The 22090-nt window shown below is 39.2% G+C and overlaps 1 protein-coding gene across 7 annotated transcripts in view; it reads right to left on the bottom strand.

Moving 5' to 3' along the window:
- svila (supervillin a) overlaps positions 1-22090 on the bottom strand; it is a 352019-nt gene that overhangs the window by 62463 nt on the left and 267466 nt on the right. For 5 of the 7 annotated variants that reach the window (XM_043690576.1, XM_043690578.1, XM_043690582.1 and 2 more), the window contains 4 exons: positions 20906-20953; positions 15854-15931; positions 14900-14968; positions 3712-3859 (listed from right to left, as the gene is read on the bottom strand). In XM_043690576.1, coding sequence (XP_043546511.1) covers positions 3712-3859; positions 14900-14968; positions 15854-15931; positions 20906-20953 — 343 coding nt within the window. The remainder of the gene's footprint in view (positions 1-3711; positions 3860-14899; positions 14969-15853; positions 15932-20905; positions 20954-22090) is intronic. The other 2 variants (XM_043690579.1, XM_043690583.1) reach the window with 2 other exon arrangements.

Here is a 22090-nt window from a genome sequence, read left to right as displayed (position 1 = left end):
AAGTTGTTAAGAGTGAGGACCAGTTCAGTCAGTCAAAGGAAGGTGTCAGTTAGCGGAGGAAAAGGTGGGGTGTGGTATAGCAGAGGAAAAGGTGGGGGTGGTGTAGCAGAGGAAAAGGTGATAAATCAATGATTGTATTGGCGCTACCTCGTGTTCCCACGAGGAGGTTGAACAGTTCATCCACTTTACTAACACTTTCCATCCCAACCTCAAATTTATCTGGACCGTCTCAGACTCCTCCCTCCCCTTCCTAGACCTCTCCATTTCTATCTCGGGTGACCGACTAAACACAGACATTTACTACAAACCGACCGACTCTCACAGCTACCTAGATTACACCTCCTCCCACCTTGTCCCCTGTAAAAACGCCATCCCATATTCCCAATTCCTTCACCTCCACCGCATCTGCTCCCAGAAGGACCAATTCCACTACCGAACAGCCCAAATGGCTTCCTTCTTCAAAGATCGCAATTTCCCCCCCAGACGTGATCGGCGATGCTCTCCACTGCATCTCCTCCACTTCCCGCACCTCCGTCCTTGAATTCTGCCCCTCCAATCGTCATCAGGACAGAACCCCACTGGTCCTCACCTTCCACCCCACCAACCTCTGGATACATCGTATCATCCTCCGTCATTTCCGCCACCTCCAAACAGACCCCACCACCAGGGATATATTTCCCTCCCCACCCCTGTCAGCGTTCCGGAGAGACCACTCCCTCCACGATTCTCTTTTTAGGTCCACACCCCCACCTCCGGCACCTTTCCCTCCAACTGCAAAAAGTGCAAAACTTGCGCCCACATCTCCCCCCTCACCTCCCTCCAAGGACCCAATGGATCCTTCCATATCCGTCGCAAATTCACCTGCACCTTCACACACATCATTTACTGTATCTGCTGCACCAGATGTGATCTCCTCTACATTGGGGAGACATGCCGCCTACTTGTGGACTGTTTCAGGGAACACCTCTGGGACACCCACACCAACCAACCCAATCGCCCAGTGGCTGAACACTTTAACTCCCCCTCCCATTCCGCCAAGGACATGCAGGTCCTTGGCCACCTCCATCACCAGACCCTGGCCACATGACGCCTGGAGGAAGAGCGTCTCACTCCAATCACATGGGATGAATGTAGATTTCTCCAGCTTCCTCATTTGCCCTGCCCCCACCTGATCTCAGTCCCAACCCCCGGATTCAGCAATCTTTTATCTCAGCCCGCTTGGCACACCAGCCTCATTTCTGAAGAAGGGCTTATGCCCGAAGTTTTCTCATAACTGACTTTTCTCATCCCATGTAACCATTCCAATAAATATGTCCTTCCTACCACAATGCATCATCTCACACCTCTCTGCATTGAGCTTCCCTTGCTATCTATTCACTCACTTCACCAACTTGTCTGTGTCCTTTTGCAGTCTGTGTCCTCAGTTTACAATGTTTCCAAGTTTTGTATCACCTGCAAACTTTGATATTGACTCTTACACATGGAAACCTAGACCATTAATATAAAATGAGGCAAAGCATGTGTCCCAAAACCCATCCCTGGGTAACGCCACCGGAGAATTATCCATTGACTACTAATTTCTGTTTCCTATTCCTCAACCAATTTTGTATCCACGTTGCTAATGTTTCTTCTGTTCCATGATCCTATAACTTCCCTCACAAGTCAGTTCTGTGGCATTGTACCAAAAGCCTTTGGAAGTCCATGAACACCAATTAACAGCATTACTCTCACCGATCCTTTATATTTCTGTACAAAATACTCCAGCAAATTAGTTAAACATGATTTTATATTTCGAAATATATGTTAGGCGTTCCATATGTTTATTAATTTTGCCTTGAATTACGGTTTCTAAAAGGTTCCCCATCAGTGAAGTTAAATCAACTGGTTTGTAATTGCTGGGCTCATCCTTACAATCAATTTTGATCAAGGGCATGATGTTTGCAATTCTACAGTCTTTTGGACCTTGGCTTAGCATAGGAAGACTGAACGATCAGTTCCCCTTCCACTCACTTCCTTCAATATGCGTGGATGCATCTCATCTGGTCTTGGTGTCTTGTCAACTTAAGCACCAACAGTCTATCCGCCACTTCTTATCAGATTTGAATTGTTCTAGAGACCATGTCTCTGTCACCATGGCCTGGGCAGCTCCTGCTTCCTTGTTAAAGACAGATGCAAAGTATTCTTTTGAACTTTTCTTCCATTTGCCAATCCCCTTTTCAAACAGCCCTATTCTGCTTTTTACCACTCTTTTGCCATTTACATGTCTATAGAAAACTTTGATTTCCCATTTATGTTGGTTGTTGTCTTTTCTTATAATCCACTTTTGGTTCTCTAATTTCTATTGCATCTCCTTTCTGAACTTTTCATATTCCTCTTGGTATTTTTGACCTGCCATCTATCAATAAGCACACTTCTTCTTTACCTTAATTTCTATCTCCTTTGTCAACCTGGGGCAATCTGTAATTGTTTATAGTACATTTCCCTTTTCAGGGAAATTACCTTGAAGTTAGGAGTTGGAAGACAAAAGCATTGAAGTGGAGACAGTAGTCAAAACAGATAATGGCTGTGTCAGTGAGATTGGGACAGAAAGTGAGAGGTGCAGGTGGTCAGAATGGGAGAGACTAGAGAAAGAACAAATTCAGAAATGGATAAAAGGAGGAACCAGTGGTACTTGCTGGAGAGTTTTGTTACAGGAGGAAACTTACTTTTAGGTTTCTTCAAAGCATGTCATATTGATTGACATTAAGAGAGAATGAATGCAGAATTGTCAAATCTATAGACAGGATCTAACCAGGAGGCCTACCACAAACTATAAAATGAGTTAAGGCAAAGGAAATCATAAAATGAACAGAATAATTCCAGGAGGAAAAGATACAAAGAAACTTGAACTAAAGGTATACATTTCACAGCTTCTCCAAAGAACTCTGAAGTGAAGTCACTTTATATTGTAGGCAAGTACAGATGATGCTTAAATTGTTAAGGTGTAAAATACTGTGCACAGGAAGAAAAGGAGTGGGCTTCAAATTAAACAACCAGGTTACAAAAACAGGATGTATGAAAAAACCTGTCAAGACAAATTTGGGACTAACAGGATTTTGCTCTTTACTCAGAGTGACCAACAACCAAACAAAGTGCTGCAAATAAATAGATGAAGTTTGAAGTGAATGTTGGGCGGCACGGTGGCACAGTGGTTAGCACTGCTGCCTCACAGTGCCAGAGACCCGGGTTCAATTCCCGCCTCAGGTGACTGACTGTGTGGAGTTTGCACGTTCTCCCCGGGTAAATGTAGGGTTATGGGTGGGTTGCGCTTCGGCGGGGCGGTGTGGACTTATTGGGCCGAAGGGCCTGTTTCCACACTGTAAGTAATCTAATCTAATCTAATTGTATTTTTCTAATGTGGGGGCAACAAAAAATTGTGCAATGATCAATAAACAATTTGATGAAATAATAGCAGACTTCAGAGTTCTTCTAGATGAATTTGTTGGACAAATTTCTTTATCAGTCTTGCTTTAAATAAAAACTGTAGCAACTGTAAATACAACTTGCAATTTTCTGAAAATTGGCAGCTGGATTTCTGACGTTAAAAAAAAAGTGATTACAGCTCAGCAATGCTTCATTGATTGTGAAATACCTTGCTTTATACTTGGAGGTTATGAAAAGTGCTACATAAGTGCTAGCACTTTCTTTGTTCAGTGTCAGGAAGCAACTGACCTTTCTTCACCATCCTTCCAGCTACAGTAAATTGATTGGAATCATTGCACGCTCCTCTGCCCCGAGTCTTCCAGGCCTCTTCCCGTGCACTTATCAGCTGTTTCCTTTCTTCTATTGTCATTTGTGCTTCAACATCATCTGTTGGCCTCTGGTTTAATCACAATAGATATTTTAAGGGTCAAAAGGATTGCAATGTTTTGTGCTTCTAATGCTTGACAGATTTGTCAAATTGAAGATGACAGTTATTATACAATTTATACACAACTTTGGATTTTAACCCAAACAAAGTGCTGCAAATAAATAGATGAAGTTTGAAGTGAATGTTGTACAACACTATTAATCTGTAATTTATTGCCAACTTTATCAAGAGATTGGTCTAGTTGACATAATGCAAAATTCCAAATAACTTTCCATGCCCACTTAACCAATGTAGGAAACAGCTGGTGTTCAGCTGATAGTAGTTATGTCGCTATGTCAGTATTTACATACTTTTCACAATATCTCCAAACCTTCAAAAGAAGCCTCTAGTTTTGTTTTGAATACATATTTTAGATATTGATTAACAGACAAGAGTAACAAGAACAAATGTGTTTTGAAACCAGCTCTTGTGTGAGCAGAGGAATGACATGGAAGTCCCATTGTGCATCAATACATTGGTATAAATCTGACAGTAGAATAGGTTACTTCATCTACATGACGCAACACATTCCTTCAGCTGTTGTTAACAAGCGTTAGTGCACTAATGATCAAGCAGTTTATGTAAATCATAACATTTGCACACTGATTAGTTGTCTAACATGATTTAAAATTTTGTCGTGACGTAAACCCAACTATCAGCGTAGAAATTAAAATAAATAGCTCATTTGTATACAATCAGGAAGTAGAATCAGTGCACCTACAATTTTGTTGCTATAGGTTTGTGCTGTCCTCACATCATGACTTACAAATTCTGCAATGTAATAAGGAATGTTTATTAATAAATTGAGTGCCCTCTTTAAAACACTAACGTCTCGATGACAATCCAGCAAATATTTTAGTCAGTATATCTCATGCATAACACCCCTTTTGGGAACTGCAGGAAATTTCTGCACCAAACACTGAACATGGAGCTTTTCTCATTCAATATATTCAGAAAAGATGGAAAGTGATATCATTTTTCACCTTTTTTTTCCAAATAATGCTTAAGTTTTTTTATCTCCCTTCGCTCTTTCCCTTTCTCAACTTTCCCATTCCTCAATATTTACTGACAGGGACTATGTTCTTTTGGCAGCTTTGTATTTACTGCTTTAAAAAAGCTCTCAGAATCCTTCCATTTCCATTATCACATCGAAATGGTTCAGCCTACTCTCAGAGTCAACAACTCATAAGCAACCTAAGAAATAGTTAAAACAAGATACCATCGAAGATGTGGTTCTGCGCTAAAGCGTTTTAATTAATACATTTATAGATGTTTAAATGGCCAGGTGAGGCCATGTGTATGCAAAAATCTGCACATTGCTAGAACAGTACTCTGGCATATGCTGTTCTGTTTGGCCTGGTTGTCCAGAACTTAATAAATAACTTAATATTTATATCCTGAATGATAGAGTTGAAGTTAAAGCACACATGTAAATTACAGGGTAGTAATAATAGCAATGTAATTGACTGAAATTATTGCAATTTGTATGACTACATATATCTATTTAACGTTATACAAAAAGTCAAATGCATCTTGAAAACTCAGCAAGTCATTGAATTTAGCAGCCTGAGGGTTGGCTTATAAATAGGTTTAACAGGAACTAAGACCACTTCTCCCCACTTTGACAATAAGCTTTTTTAATTCACTCGTGGGTAGTGGCATTGCTGCCCAGCCAGCATTTATTGCCCATTCCCAGCTGCCCTAAAACTGAGTGGCTTGCTTAGCTATTTCAGAGGTCAGTTCAGAGTCAACCATATCACTGTGGGTCTAGAGTCACACGTAGGCTAGACCAGGTTAGGATGGCAGATTTCCATCCCTGAAGGATGTTAATGAGCCAAACGGGCTTTTCCAATAAACAACAATGGTTTCATGGTTGCCAATAGATTCTTAATTTCAGATTTTTTTTTAAAAAACAAAATTCAAATTCCATCATCTTCCACGGTGGCGTTTGAAGCTGGGTCCCCAGAACTTTAGCTGTTTTTCTGGATCAACAGTCCATCCATAATACCACTAGGTCAACACCTCCTCAGTTTAAAGTTATTCATCCCAGGAGTGAGCTGAGTGAATTTTCTCTGAACTGCTTTAATGCAATTGTATTTTTTTCCAAGAACGAAACCCAAAACTGTAGGCAGTGCTATGGTCACGTCACAGAGCCAGCCTAATTCTCTGGAGACAAAAATAAAAATTGCTGGAAAAACGGAGTAGGTCTGGCAGCATCTATGGCGAGAAAGCAAAGTTACCATTTTGCATACACTGACCTTTCTTCAGAAGGGTTCTGTTTGTTTCAGATTTCCAGTACCCACAGTTCTTTGATATTGGTTGTTTAACATTCTGGGGAGAAGGGTTCAACTACCACGATAGCAGTTGGTGGAATTTAAATTCAAGTAATAAAAGTTAGTCTTTGTATAGGTGACAATGAATACATAAATAAATGTTGTGATATCCTTTAGGGAAGGAAATCATTTGGCAGAAGGAAATTTGCCACCCTTAACTGCTTTGGCCTGCAGGTGACTCCAGATGCACAGCAATATGGTTCACATTTAATCGAACTCAAAGGGTCTAGAATGCCACTCTGTTCAAGAGCAATTAAGGACATGCACCAAATATTAGATCACATCTCAAAGAATATTAAAAAACAAATGTAGTCTTGGTAAGACTCTGTACACCTGCAGTAAATTCCCCGACTTGTCTATTCCATTTTCCTTAATATATAGCAATATTCCATTTGCCCTCCTAATGGTTTGCTGTATCTGTGTACTAACTTTTGCAATTCATGCCACTGAGTTCTTCATTCTTTCTTTCTTTAAACAGTAAATAGATCAGTAAGCTTCCCACAGTCAGGAAGGAGAGACCACAGCCAGAGTAGGACACAGCCTGAGCAGATATATAGTTCAGGGCCTTTGGAGGCACTATTGGAATTTGGTGAAAGGGGAAGAGGTGCTTTGTATTTAACGTTTCAGATTGTAGTTTGTAAGGCTGTTATTTAACAGGATAAATTGAAGCCTTGGATCAGGGGCTCAGCACAAAACAAAGGTGACATCATAGAAAAACCTGAAGTTCATTAGTTGGTAATAGCTGCTAATTTGACAATCTATTCTAGATTACTTTCAGATTAAAGGTACATAGGTCAAACATTTACAGAATACAAGATAAAAGGCCAGTAGGATTTTAAAAACCAAATGAAGAACTAGGTAATTAAAATAGAGATGCTGGGCCAGGCGATGTGTTATACCTGCATGATATGGGAGTTGGTGGTCCACACCCTTCCACCAGGCAGATGATACAAAAGTTTGAAAACACGTACCAACAGATTCAAGAACAGCTTCTTCCCTACTAGTATCAAACTTATGAACAGACCTCTCATATTTTAGAGTTAACCTTTCCTTGTTCCTTCTCTATAGCGATAACATTATATTCTGCATTCTGTTCTATTACTCTGATATACTTATGTAAGGTACGATTTGCCTGTATAGCCCACAAAACAATACTTTTCACTGTATCTCGATTCATCTGACAATAATAAAACAAATCAAATCAAATGTGGTTCATAGTGATCACATCTGTAGTTAGTGTTGATTGCATGTGGAACTCTGGCTCAGGGGCGCTGAGCTGGAGTCTAAGCTTTGAACACTGCGAAACGAGGGAGGAGAGTTATCTTGATACTGTGTTTCAGGAGGCAGTCACACCCCTTAGATTAACTACATTGAATTTGGTCAGTGGTCAGGGCCAGGAACGTGTGATATGAGTGAGGCAGGTAGAGGGATCCAGAAAGTAGAGCTGAAGGAGCCTCAGCCTTTGAGCTTGTTTAAAAGGTTGAGATTATTGCTCCCTGTGTGGATGAATGCGAGGGATGGAGGGAGGATGAATAAATTGACCATAGCACCATGACACAGGGAGCATTCAGGAGAGGGGAGAAAAGAGAAATGTAGTTGTAATCGGGGATAGTAGAGTCAGGGGAATAGTTGCTCTTCTCTGTGGCCAGGATTGAGATCCCCGAAGGCTGAGTTGTTGCCTGGTGCCCAGGTTCAGGATCTCTTATTTGGATTGCAGAGGAACTTGGAGTGGGAGGGGAAAGATCCAGTTGCCATGGTTCACATAGGTAACAAAGATACAGGCAGAAAGAGGAAAGAGATTCTTCTGTGGGAGCAATTAGGGGCAAAACTAAAAAGCAGAAACAAAAGGATAAAAATCTCTGGATCACTAGATGAGTCACAAGCTAATTGGCACAGGATCAACAAGATTAAAGAGATAAATCTAGGACTCAAAAACTGGTGTGGGAGAAATGGGTTCAAATTCATGGGACATTGGCACCAGTACTGGGAAAGGAGGGAGCTGTTCTGATGGAATTGGCTCCACCTGAATCATGCTGAGACCAGAGTCCTGGTGAATCACAGAAATAAAGCTGTGGATTGGACTTTAACTTAAATGGTGGGTAGGTCAATGCAGTTGCATGGAAAATTATAGGGATTCAAAGTTTGTGAGAAGATTTGTAGCTCGGGTGCTCGTTGCTGTGGTTCTGTTCGCCGAGCTGGAAGTTTTTGTTGCAAACGTTTCGTCCCCTGTCTAGGTGACATCCTCAGTGCTTGGGAGCCTCCTGTGAAGCGCTTCTGTGGTGTTTCCTCCGGCATTTATAGTGGCCTGTCCCTGCCGCTTCCGGTTGTCAGTTTCAGCTGTCCGCTGTAGTGGCCGGTATATTGGGTCCAGGTCGATGTGTTTGTTGATGTCCATCAACAAACACATCGACCTGGACCCAATATACCGGCCACTACAGCGGACAGCTGAAACTGACAACCGGAAGCGGCAGGGGCAGGCCACTATAAATGCCGGAGGAAACACCACAGAAGCGCTTCACAGGAGGCTCCCAAGCACTGAGGATGTCACCTAGACAGGGGACAAAACGTTTGCAACAAAAACTTCCAGCTCGGCGAACAGAACCACAGCAAATTATAGGGAAGTTAAAAAGAGGGAGGACTCAGGACAGGTTGTTAATGTCTCCAGAGCAAGTAATTGGTTAGAGGGTCATGAATTGAACTTCATGCATGGCAGATAAGGGGACGAATATAAAAAGGTGGTCAATGCAGGACTGAAGGTATTGTGCTGAAATGCACACAGTATATGAAGCAAGATAAATAAGCATGTAGAACAGCTTGACACTGGTAGGTATGATGTTGTGAGCATTGCAGAGATCACAAGGGGTTCAGGGCTGGGAACTAAATATCCAAGGATATGCATCCCATCGAAAGGACAGTAAGATAGGTACAGGAGGCTAAGTTTTCTTGTTAGTACAAAATGAAATTAAATCGATAGCAAGAAATGATTTAGGAAGGCACAGAATCTGAATGGGTAGAGTTGAAGAATCCCAAAGGGAAGAAGAGCTTGATGGGAGTTATGTACAGGCCTTCGAGCTGTAGTCAGAATGTGGGAAATAAATTTGGAGATAGAACAGGCTTATAAGAAAGGCAATATTACAATAATCACGGGGACTTCTATATGCATGTTGACTGAGAAAACAGGTTGTAGCAGATCCTGAAAAACAAAGGAATTTGTGGAATGTCTATGAGCTTTTTTGGAGCAGCTTCTGATAGAGCCCACTAGGGAACAAGCAATTCTAGACTTAGTGATGTGTAATGAGGCAGGCTTGATTAGGGAGCTTAAGGTGAATGACCCCTTCGGGGGTACTGACCATAATATGATAGAATTCACCCTGCAGTTTGAGAGGGAGATGGGGGAATCAGATGTAACGGTATTCCAATTGAGTAAAGGTAACTATAAAGATATGAGGCAGTAGCTAGCCAGAGTTGATTGGAAGGGAAACCTAGCAGGGAAGATGGTGGAGCAGCAATGGCAGGAGTTTCTGGAGAAAATTCAGGAGGCACAACTGAAATTCATCCCAAGGAAGAAGAAACATATTCCGGGGAGGATGAGACAACCTGAAGATTAATGGGGAACCAGAGGTTTGAGAAGTCTTTAAAAGCCAGCAGAGGAAAACGAAAAAAGCAATGAGGTGAGAGAGAATATAAAATATGAGAGTAAGCTAGCTAGAAACATAATATTGCAAAAGTTTTTTTAAGATACAAGATTAGATTCCCTACAGTGTGGAAACAAGCCCTTTGGCCCAACCAGTCCACACCGACCCTCTGAAGATTAACCCACCCAGACCCATTTCCCTCTGACGAATGCACCTAACACTATGGGCAATTTAGCGTGGCCAATTCACCTGACCGGCACATCTTTGGACTGTGGGCCCGGAACACCCGGAGGAAACCCATGCAGACACGGGGAGAATGTGGAGACTGTCTCCACACAGACAGTCGCCCAAGACTGGAATCGAACCTGGGACCCTGGTGCTGTGAGGCAGCAGTGCTAACCACTGAGCCACCGTGCTGTCCCTGAAAGGTACAATTATAATGTTCAAAAGACTTTTGGATAAGTTCTTGAATAGGAAAGATTTGGAGGGCAAGCAGGACTCATTTAGTTTGGAAACATGGTCGGCCTGGACTAGTTGGACTGAAGGGTCTGTTTCCATGCTGTACGACTCTATGAATCTTTCACCCCATTTTGATTGATTAACCGTTCCTTAATCCATGTTAATATGTTGCCACATACACCATTTAGCTGTTACACCTTTGTCAATCGAAGAATACATCATTTACAGAGTCCCCTTTATCCACCTTGCTTTCTCAAAGAATACAAAAACGTTGACCACATTTGCCTTTCAAAAACCATGCGGATGCTGCCTGTTCCCAGATTATGGTTTTCTAAGCATCATGCTTTAACATCTTAATAATGTTTCTAGCAATTTCTCCATGGCATTTGTTAGGTTCACTGGCTTACAGCTTCTGCTTTCCATCTCCTCCTCCTCTTGAATAATCGTGTTACATTTGCTATTTCACAATCCACTGGAAATTTCCTGTATTTTTGGAATTTTGCAGGAGTATAACCAACATTTCTAAAATCTCTGCAGCCATTGCATGGAATATGTTAATAGCCAGTCCTGGAGTTTTTGGCTTTTCCAATGTAATGGTTTTCCTAGGACCTTTTAACCGATGATAGTCATTGCTTTAATTTCCTTCCTCCGTTTTGCCTCTTGATTTTCAAGTATTTTGGGCAAGTTCTATCAGTCTGCTATATCAAGGACAAAGAAAATACCTGTTTGATATTTCTCCCCTTCTCCTGTTTCCTTTTATCAACTCTCTGACTCTTTTTGTTTAAAAAAGAGGACCTGAAGTTACAATTTTGCTTTTCAATAATCTTCTGTCTGCAAAACTATATATACATAGAAGACTGCCTTTATCCTTTAATTTATCTAAAATTGTTGAGATTATGCATCATATTGAACATTGTCTAGGATTTTATAAATATGTAAAAGAAAGCAAATTCTAAAAACATTTCCAAACATAGTGTAACATGGGTTGTCTGAGAATGCGAGAAAGGTTACTAAGCCTACAAATTTGGGCACAAAATTTAATCTTTGAATTGAACAAGGAAACACGTTTGAAGAATAAATGCTTCCAGCAGAACTAACTGAAGGTTTTCTTTAAGAAAAAGTTATTCTTCAAAGATTGCAATAAAGTTTTATTTATGACTTTTTCTAAAGAACATATCAAGTGACGTTAGAGACACTTGCTTTTCGGAGTTAACAAAACCAAAAATCTAATAAAGTTTAACACCTGGCTTCAAAGCCGTACTGCATCAATGACTATCCTATAATGTTAATTCAGGATTTCCACGCAATCTTATTTCAAAACTAAATGTATGTACCTAAACTACTACTTAAGGAAGTAACAAAGATTGGAAAAAGAAAGGAGCTTAATAGAACTCCTTGTAACTGGTTTGCTATGAAACTTCCTAATGGTACAACTCTTTCTCAAAGTTATAACTCATTGTCATTTTATCATGCGAATTACAGATGAACATTTTCTTCCTGGTTCTAGTAATTAAAATTGCTCAATAGTATAGAATGAAGATAATAGCATTCATTTTGGAAATCTCAGGCATCAGTCTCATTGTTAATGCACATATCATGATAAATGACATTATTGACAAACATAGTGAAGTCACATGGTGTGCAGGGTGTTCTAACTAGGTGGATAAAGAACTGATTGAGCAACAGGAGACAGAGAGTAGTAGTTAAAGGGAGTTTCTCGAAATGGAGAAAGGTGACCAGTGGTGTTCCACAGGGCTCAGTGTTGGGGCCACTGTTGTTTGTAATATACATAAATGATCTGGAAGAGGGCACTGTTGGTATGATCAGCAAGTTTCCAGATGACACGGAGATTGGTGGAGTAGCAGAAAGCATAAGAGACTATCTATATCCTCCTGTATTCTCTGACAGACTGGAGAGTTGGGCGGAAGAGTGGCAGATGGTTTTTAATCCAGACAAATATGTGAGGTGATGCATTTTGGCAAGACTAATTCTCGAGCGAATTATACAATGAACGGAAGAGCCTTGGGAAAAGTTGATGGGCAGAGAGATCTGGGAGTTCAGGTCCATTGTACCCTGAAGGTTGCTGCACAGGTGGATAGAGTGGTCAAGAAGGCATATAGTATGCTTGCCTTCATTGGACAGGGCATTGAGTATAAAAGCTGGCAAGTCAAGTTAACATTGTACAAGACATTGGTTCGGCCACATTTAGAATATGGTGTACAGTTTTGGTTGCCACGTTACCAAAAGGATGTGGACACTTTGGAGACGGTGCAGAGAAAGTGTACGAGGATGTTGCCTGGTATGGAAGGTGCTAGCTATGAAGAGAGGTTGAGTAGGTTAGGTTTATTTTCATTAGAAAAAAGGAGATTGGGGGGGGGGGATCTGACTGAGGTTTATAAAATCATGAAGGGTATAGACAGGGTGGATAGAAACAAGCTTTTTCCCAGGGTGAAAGATTCAATAATGAGTGGTCACGCTTTCAAGGTGAGAGGTGGAAAGTTTAAGGGGGGGGGGGGATACACGCGGCAAGTACTTCACACAGAGAGTAGTGGGCGTTTGGAAACCGTTGCCAGCAGAGGTGGTAGAGGAGGCACGGTAGATTCATTTAAGATGTATCTAGATAAATGCATGAGTAGGTGGGGAGTAGAGGGATATAGATGCTTAGAAATTGACCGACAGGTTTAGACATTACATTTGTATTGGCTCAGGCTTGGAGGGCTGAAGGGCTGTAAGTTTTCTTTGTTCTTTGTTCTATAAAACCATTCTGAAGGAAGGTTATCAATCTGAAGGATTAGGGCTGGGAACATCACTACCTGATAGTGGTGCAGGAAACACAGCACCTTGGGTAAATGGCCAATTCAACATTCAGTTTCATTCTGCTCTGCTACAAAGGTTATTTCCTTCCTCATCTTTGCAATTTCAATTTTCTTTTAGTGATTTATTTTCCCAGTATTATGAGAAAAGTCACAGACCACATCCCCAGCTTCAAATTCTAATATTCCAAGTTACCCACAATCTGTCCAAACTTCAATGTGTTCTAGCAAATTGAAATTTTTCATTTTCATACCCAAGTCTCTTCAAAGCTTAATCCCATTGTTCATAAGTAATTTTCTTTACCTCAAGACTTTGTGCATACTCCTTTAACAGAGGGTTAAACATAGTCTTCTTTCTCTTCTAATAACGGCCACTGTTCACTAAATCTTCAGAGCTCCCATCCATTTCTCTCTCTCAACCCCATTCCTTATAATTTTCAAAGAACTCCTCAAAATGTATACTTGTAAATTTGTTTTCAGCACAAAACGCAAATCTTCAGTTTTTTCACATTTTATTTCTCTCTTGCTTGAATTAATTGACTTTTACTCTAAAGTACAAAACACTGTATTCTTCATGAGCATCACTGTAGAGATGGAGACTGTTTTAAGAGAACCAGTGAGGTTTTAACTTCAAGATATTTCAGCTTTGATATTAAATTGGTAACTTCAGGAACCTAATACGGTTGAATGTGACTTCTGTTCCTCGTCAACTGCATGTTTCTTTTCCTATTTACATGATAATCCTAGAAACCTGTTGCCATATGGCAAGCAATTAAGAAGGCAAATGCTAAGTTAGACTTTTCTGCAAATACCCTATGAGTAAGAGCGCTTTGCTGTAATTATACAGAGTTTTAGAAGATCACACCTACAGAACTTCACCCAGTTTTATTCTCCTCCCGAGGAAGAATATACTTACCTTGGAAGAGTTGCAATAGAGGCTCACTAGACTGATTCCTGGGACGTGAAAGTTTTCCTGTGTGGAGAGATTGAGTAGAATGGGGCTATATTCTTAGGGCACTGATGAATAAAATGAAAGGTAAAAAGTTCTAGAAAGGCTTCACACAGTAGATACTCTAGTTTCTGCCATGTTGTTTCTCCTGCTGGAGGGTCTGGAACTAGAGGTCATGTGTCTCAGGCAAGGAGACACAGATTGCTAGGTTTTTGGGTAGAGAGAGAATGAAGCAATAGCATGGTAACTGATTTTAATGTTGAAATTGAAACTCAATCTTACTGAACGGCAAAGTAGGTCTGATGGGGCCTTGGGCCTATTTTGGTTTCAATTTCTTATACTTCAAGAGACTTGTTCGGTGCAGTAATTATCAACAGTGGGTCACTATTTCATCAAGATAGTACTTTCCTATTTGTTAGCTTTTTTCTGCCTATTTGATATGCACTACATTCAGCAGAACAGTGCTGCATTTAAATTTAAACAAAATTTGATCTTTAATGAAACACCGATATCTGCAATTCTCAGATGAGTATTCACCCGCTGTGATGGATAACATGACAATTTTTAGAACTGTAATAGTGTAAAATATCATTGCAATATTCATTACAGCCAGTATGGGAATTTATGAAACAGAGTTACTTTTGTATAACAACTTGGCTTGACCAGAAAAATGAGTTTTAAATTTGGTGCAGAGATCTTGCTGCGATTGCCCATGTTTAGTTTTGGTTGCTAGTATAGCTCCACACATGCAATCCTTCTTCAAAAAGAAAATTAGAAATGCAAAAATAACACTTCTATAACACAAATATGTGTTGTTTCACCTTCCACCTCCAAGGATGGCGCTCATCGTATAGCTGAGGACTTGTTTTCCTGGGACTACCACAAGTGACCTTCAAAAAGGAAAAGAACAGTGGAAAATAGAACAGAAAAAATGGGTTGCAGAAAGTAGAGGTAGCAAGATCAAACAACTCAGCCATATGCATAATCGAGCAGGATCAAAGCTCAAACGTTTTCAAAAGCTTTAAATAAAAATCTCATTTCAAAAAAATGTGAAAATTTAAACAGTTACTTTTTCCAAAATTTAATTTTAACTGTTTAATAAGATTTTGTGTTTATTCCTAAAACAAAGTTGAATGTTTACAATTCAAATTTAGTGTGGCAAACTCTTGTAAGTTTACAACTTAGAAACATAGGACTTTGTTTTCTCGCAAAAGCACTGACGTGAAAGACAATTGATCAATTATACAATTTTTGGTAATTGCCAGAGGTAGATTTCAGGATGTCAAAATAATAGCTATTCAGCTCAGTATGTAATAGTAAGGATAATGTTCTGACCATTTAAATTATACAAATGCAGCTCATGCAATAAAAAGCAATCAGAACAATTTTCCATTGACTATAAAATTCTGAATATCTAACTTGGTTCTGCAAATAATGTGGCAGGGTCAGTTTTATTTGAACCTTTTGCATGTAAATTGAGAAATTCTTACATTTTCAAACTTTGGTGAGAGTAAAGCTATGACAATTTAATGCAGTTCTTTGGCAGTATATAAAACAGCAACATTGTGATTCTGTTGGCGATTACGGACTATGCTTGTTGAAAAGAATTCTAATTATATAGTCAAACTTAACCATCAGCTCAAATGGAAAAGGATATTTTCATAGCTGATATCTACAAAGCTTTCAAAAAATGTGGCCAAAAGGTAGCAATGCTGAAATATTCAGTAGCAGGAGTGCATTTTACCTCATGCAAAGGGTGAAAACCCATTGCTCACCTGGTTACTATGCACAATGTACTGACATGTATGGGCAGCAGAAAGGACAGGAGAATAAGTAGAAGAATAAACAGGCTCCTACAGACATGAGCAAATGCAGAGTAAGAGAAATAAGAAAAAAAAGCTTAATGGAGAAAGAAATCCTTGGACGCACTAACAGTTAAATCAAATATTATGGCACAAGGTGTACTAAGACACATTAACCAATTACTACCAAAAATACATTCAGCAGCATTGTTGATTTCTTCAGACATGCAAAATTATAGCTACTGAGAGATTTATTAATATTAACTCAAATTTAAACTGGCAACAGCACGGAACTTCATAAGATACTTTAGCAAACAGCACAGGCAGCTTCCACAGTGCTGACCGTATCATTACATTGAAGAAAGAATAAACAACCGTTACTCATTTTCCTCCGAGTGAAGGCCCTTTTCATTCAAACTGTGATTTTTTAAAATAATGATAATGAAATCTGCTTTCAGTCAAAACACAGCAGCTTCCAAAGGAATCACTTACTATTAATCCAGTTAAAGCAGGCCAACAATATTTGACAGGTGTACATATAAAAACTTTTCAAATACAGCCAAGCTTTAAAGCAGAACTTATAAGCACAAAACTGCAGCAACATTTTAATGGCGATAGCTATAATAACTTTGAGAAAATAACCAAATTCTTGTGAAAGCAAACCTTGTGTAAGCCTTGTAGAAGTCACAGGGCTCTCACCTGCTAGCTGTAGACCAGGCAAGAGATCGATGTTTCCCTGTTTAAGAATAGCCTGCAAAATCAGGAATCAGCCAGTCTGCACAGGTTTATCTTCTGTGCATGTTTCATGATGACTAACCCACCTGCAACAGGTTTACATTACAACAGTGGGACGAGGCCCTTAAAATGATTATTTGTCCACTTATAGGTCGCAAGTGAACCTTAAGAGTCTAACATGGGCCTTCCAGGCCTGGACTTATATCAGGGTGGAAGTCAGAAGATGGCAGGAAGACACTCACCGCACTGTGCTGATTAAATACCCTCCCTGCCTCCAAACATGCTACTCAGCGAGGACAGAGATATCTCCCATTGTTACTGAACTGGAGTGAATATTTATCTGATTACCAAAAGGTTGCTTCTTGCATTTTCACAGCATTAAAATAACTTCAAATCAATACTAATTTCTCCATTTACAGTGAAGTTGCATCCTCACCTCAAAGAGTACTTCACAAATTAAGGTCAATGCACACACAAAAATAAAATCAATGTTGAGTGCTGAGAGGAATTATACTTGGGTTTCAACAATTTCATTATGAAAGCACATTAACTCAATTTATTTCATATTTCCTGGCATTTAGAAGATTCAGGGGGGATCCCATGAAGTTGTTCAAAATGACAAAAAGATTTAGTGGAGGAGATGCAGAGATGCCATTTCCTCTGACGAGATATTTGGAACATGAGTGCACAACCTTAACATTATAGCCAGGACTGAAGTCAAAAAACACTTTTTTAACAAAAGGCAACAGCAATCTCGAATTCACTCATCACAAAAGATATGGTTACTGCACTACTTGAAATACGAAGATGGATATCAGCAGACTGCTCATGAGGTAAGGGGACTAAGCTGTATGCACCAATGACTGATAAATCCAGTTGATGTATAGATTAAATGATGTTATTGAATATCTGATCAGGTTTGAGGCACTCTATGCAAACTCTTTTTTTTCTATGTCCATATGTTCATTCCAATATTTTATATTTGATCCGAGTCAAATGTCGATGTAACTACCATTTTCAAGAATTCCTCTCCAATGCATAGTGAGACAAGTTACAGCTTTCCCAATTGTGTGTATAACTATTTTAACAATTGTACACCAAAATTACTGTGCCACATTTCAACTGCAGTTTCTAGGAGATCAAAGCAAAGCATTCCCAAGTGGTTAATTGTCACAGAGTTCTTCAGAAAATGGATCAATTCATTTACAATACCTTTTTAGTATTCAGCAGTACATTCTTCATTGGTATAGTTTTAATAGGTACAAATTATTTCAAGCGTATGAACATACAAACATGGGGAAGTATGCCATTCAGCCCAGGCCTGCTGTGCAACTTAATCAGACCATGGCTGATCTGATTGTAATCTCAAATCCACTCTCCTCCATCTGCTGTAACTTTTCAACCTCTGACTCAAAAATGATTTGAAGACTTTGTTTCTACTCCTCTTTGATGAGCCCTCCAAAGACACCTGACCGTTACAGAATAATTTCTTCCCATCTTGGTCTTAAATAGGTGAGCCCTTGTCATTGAAGTAGTGATCTTCAGTTCCAGAATCTTCCACAAGGAAAGATGCTCTCCATATGAAGAATGAACCTTCATTAAAAGGCACATAATTCACCTAATTTATTTGGATAGCTTTCTGCCAGCAAATAAAAAATATTACAGCTGAAGCCATCAAACCCTTGTAAATAAAGACTCAATTATTTAACTCTTCTAATAGTTCACCTTGTGTTTAAAACTCCAAAACCAAATCACGACTACTTACATAAGTATAAGTTTACAATCAACAGCAGAATGGTTTATTAAATTTAGATAAGGACATTGTGTGACTCTCTATGGGTTCAGGGAAACAAGTTGTCACTCTTTCCTTAAAGTAAACAATCTGAAGAATCATATGGAAATCAGTATTAGGAAAAGTAAAAATCAATACCATTTTTGTAACACTCATTTCATTCCACTCCACCCCCCCCGCCGGCCAGATAAAAGTTCATTTTTTAAAAATGTGTAACCTGAAGGGAAAGGAGCATAACCTGATCACACACAAAAGCAGAAACGGCGTCCTTTACTGGAATTTCTTAAAGTATATACAATTGCGGTAATAGAATAAGGAGGAAATACCGAGACAAAGGTCTGGATAACCATAAAGTGAGATGTCACTGCTAATGCAGCACTCACACAAGAATTACAATTCTAAGAGGAATAAAGAATATAGACAACTCCTGGGCAAAAAAAAGTAATGTGCAATGCCCAATTGAGTAGTAATTGAGAGAAAACCTCAAATGACAGTGAAATCTCCATGGCTCTGCTTACCTTCTCTCGCCACCTATAGTCATCATACAAAAACTGGAGTGATCAACCAACATTTGAAAGGATAATGATTGTAGCTACTGCCTTCAGCTCCAACTAAAACTTGCGATGAATATCCCAACATCATCAATTTTACTCACAGATGGCTTCGATATTTTACAAAATTGAAGCTAACATTTCTTTAAATATTTACAGCACTAAATCTCAAACCCAGTTCATGTCAAAGTTTGACTAAATAACCCATCAAACATTTATACATACTCAAACTTTATGTAGAACAATCACACAGTCTTCTCCCATCCTCCTTTGGTATAATTTATAAACATGTAAGTAAACATCAAAGCTTCATAATGATTACAACCAAGGATGCTGTTACACTAAGGGGACAGGTAGGACAAAAGGCACTTCCAATGTAGATGCATGGGCTTATTCTGCCCTATAAGAATGTAACATGCATCGAAGAATTCTTCTTATGAAGGATGTTTGAATTTCAATGGCAAAAAGTTGGAAGGAGGAGCATTACTTCTCAACTCACAGCATTACAATCTATACGAATCATTTCAAGGTAATGAGAGGCATAGATAGAGTCAATAGCCAAAGACTTTTCCCCAGGGCAGGATTTAATGGCACAAGGGTCATAGTTTTAAGATATTAGGAGGAAGGTATAGAGGAGACGTCAGAGATAGGTTCTTTACGCAGAGACTTGTGAATGCATGGAATGTGTTGCCAATCGTGGTGGTGGAAGCAGAGTCATTAGGGTTATTTAAGCGACTGCTGGACATGCACAAGGACAGCAGTGAATTGAGAGGTACATAGGTTAGGTTATTTTATTTTAGATTAGGAATAATCCTCAGCACAACATCGTGGGCCGAAGGGCCTGTTCTGTGCTGTACTTTTCTACGTTCTATGAATATGACAACATTTAAAGGCTACAACTTCAAACTCTAGTTTGTTGTATTATGTTCAAGAGGAAACAAATATGCATCTTTAATTCGGTATCAATGCAATAAAAGTGCAATGACTTTCACTGGTATCATATACTGGCTGAGTAAATTTGGTCCATATTTGCTGGAGTTTTGAATAATTCACAATGATCGAATCAAAACAATTGAAACATTCAAGACTTTGTAAGGGTTTAACAAGTTAAATAAAGATCATTTTTGCCTGCTGGGGAGGCTAAAACACAGAGGCACAATCTCAGGATAAGGGACTGATCATTTAGGACTGAAGTGAAGAGAACTATCTTCACTCAAAGGTTTGGGAATCTTTGCAATTCTGTACCCAAAGTGGATAGTCTATCAGATGCGTAAAGCTGGTAAAAACATACTTTAGGTCTCTCAGAAAGTGAAGGTTGGAAAGTGAAGTTGGAAGTCAAATTTCAGCCATGATCATACTGAACAGTGGAGCAGATTTGATTTAATACTATTATTATGTGTTTCATTCTCAATATGTGGCAGTATAGCACAAAAATACACTGCAGGGAAAATGGCTATTTTTCTTCTAGAAATCAAAAGGTAAGAGAATGTTCTATTGCTTGCTGTCAGCTGCATGTGGATCCTTTAGCTATCCAAAATGTCCCTTTCTTCCAAAGGTCAAAACATGTCTTAATTATGACTCTGCTACCAATTGTTAGAAGATTTGACTAAAAGGATAAATCAAAGGTTACAGATACACAGATACACATTACAAACACAGACACAAATACACTAACATAGCACTGACTGGATCAGCTTTCCCTCACTTGGAATATTTCCTTCCACAGTCAAGTAATTGCATTTATTTATACAAATTTTGGATCATCCTTCATACATTATCTGGCAAAGATTGAAGCTATATTTAAGCTCACAATCACCGACAGAAAAGCAGCCATTTAAAGATAGTAAGAATGGAATATAGCATTCTGCTCCTAACAACAGCCAAAAACACAAACAAATGCAAAAAGCAAACACCTATTAAATCCCTAACGGGCATTGTTGGTCTTACCCAGAGCTGATTAGAAACACAGATGTCATCAGTAACCTCTCCTTTGTCCTACAGGTTGAGACAAAAGGGAAAGATGGCAAAAACAGTTCAGCATGCTATTCATTGCAAATTTGATAAATGAAGTCAAACTCCCAGATTGATACACATACAAATCTTTTACAATATATGATTGAGATAAGACCAAACAAGTGGCTCCGTGCATACTCAGTTAACTCTGAGAAATGGATCACTGAGATCCAAAGGAAAAGCTTTGCTGTGGAGCAAACTTTAAAATGGACTTCAACCCACCATTAAATCTAGAAAATTGGGTGAAGCAGACTTATAAAATGACTGCTTTGACTCATTGAGACTCTTTTCAGAATTTTTCATTGCATGCTACATGAGAATTGCACATCAACTTGTTAATGCATTAATTTGCAGCAATATTAGATAGGTTGATACAATCTTTGCTGAACATTTCCACCCCTCTCTTCAGATGCAGCTGTCTGGCTATTAAAAGTGCAGGAACACTTGATTTACATTTGCTGATACCTGATGAGCTACTTTCTTAAACTGCTCCAGTCCTTGCGGTGTAGCAACACACACAGTGCTGTTAGGAAGAATGTTCCAGGATTTTAACCCAACTCAGTGTAATGCACATCAGTAGTTACTGAGACCAAATCTCAGTTCAAGGTTTATAAATTACATTAAAATTCCATGAGTTGCTGCAGTGGGATTTTAGCCAATGTTCTCAGGCCATTAACCTGGGCCTGTGATATACTGGTCCTCCGACATGACTACTATGCCACCATCCTCCATGACTCATTTCCTCAAACTAAAATTGCTCCATTGCCATATAATTTTCCAAAGGAATACAGCATGTAGCTGTGCACCCAGGTAAAACTATAGTAATTGACTTATTAATTGATCTGAACAATAACAATTCAAATTTATATTCATCTCCTTGGCAATCTTTTGGCTCTCAACTTCCTTTTACGTCATAGACTACCATATTATTGTGAGAAAGATACCAACAACTGCATTCAATAGCATCGGACGCCCTCTTCCAGCCACTTTCAAATCTCAGATAAAATGACAAACTGTTGCCAGATTAATTGAGATGATAGTATATCATTAGGAAATAGAAAGCATTTTTCACCAACAGAAATTATGTAATGCACCATACTATACAATTTTGTAGCTCAT

The sequence above is a fragment of the Chiloscyllium plagiosum genome, chromosome 5, assembly GCF_004010195.1.
Source record: "Chiloscyllium plagiosum isolate BGI_BamShark_2017 chromosome 5, ASM401019v2, whole genome shotgun sequence".
Lineage (NCBI taxonomy): Eukaryota > Metazoa > Chordata > Chondrichthyes > Orectolobiformes > Hemiscylliidae > Chiloscyllium > Chiloscyllium plagiosum.
The sequence above is the reverse complement of the archived record's forward strand: the minus strand, read 5'-3'. Positions and strand labels throughout refer to the sequence as shown.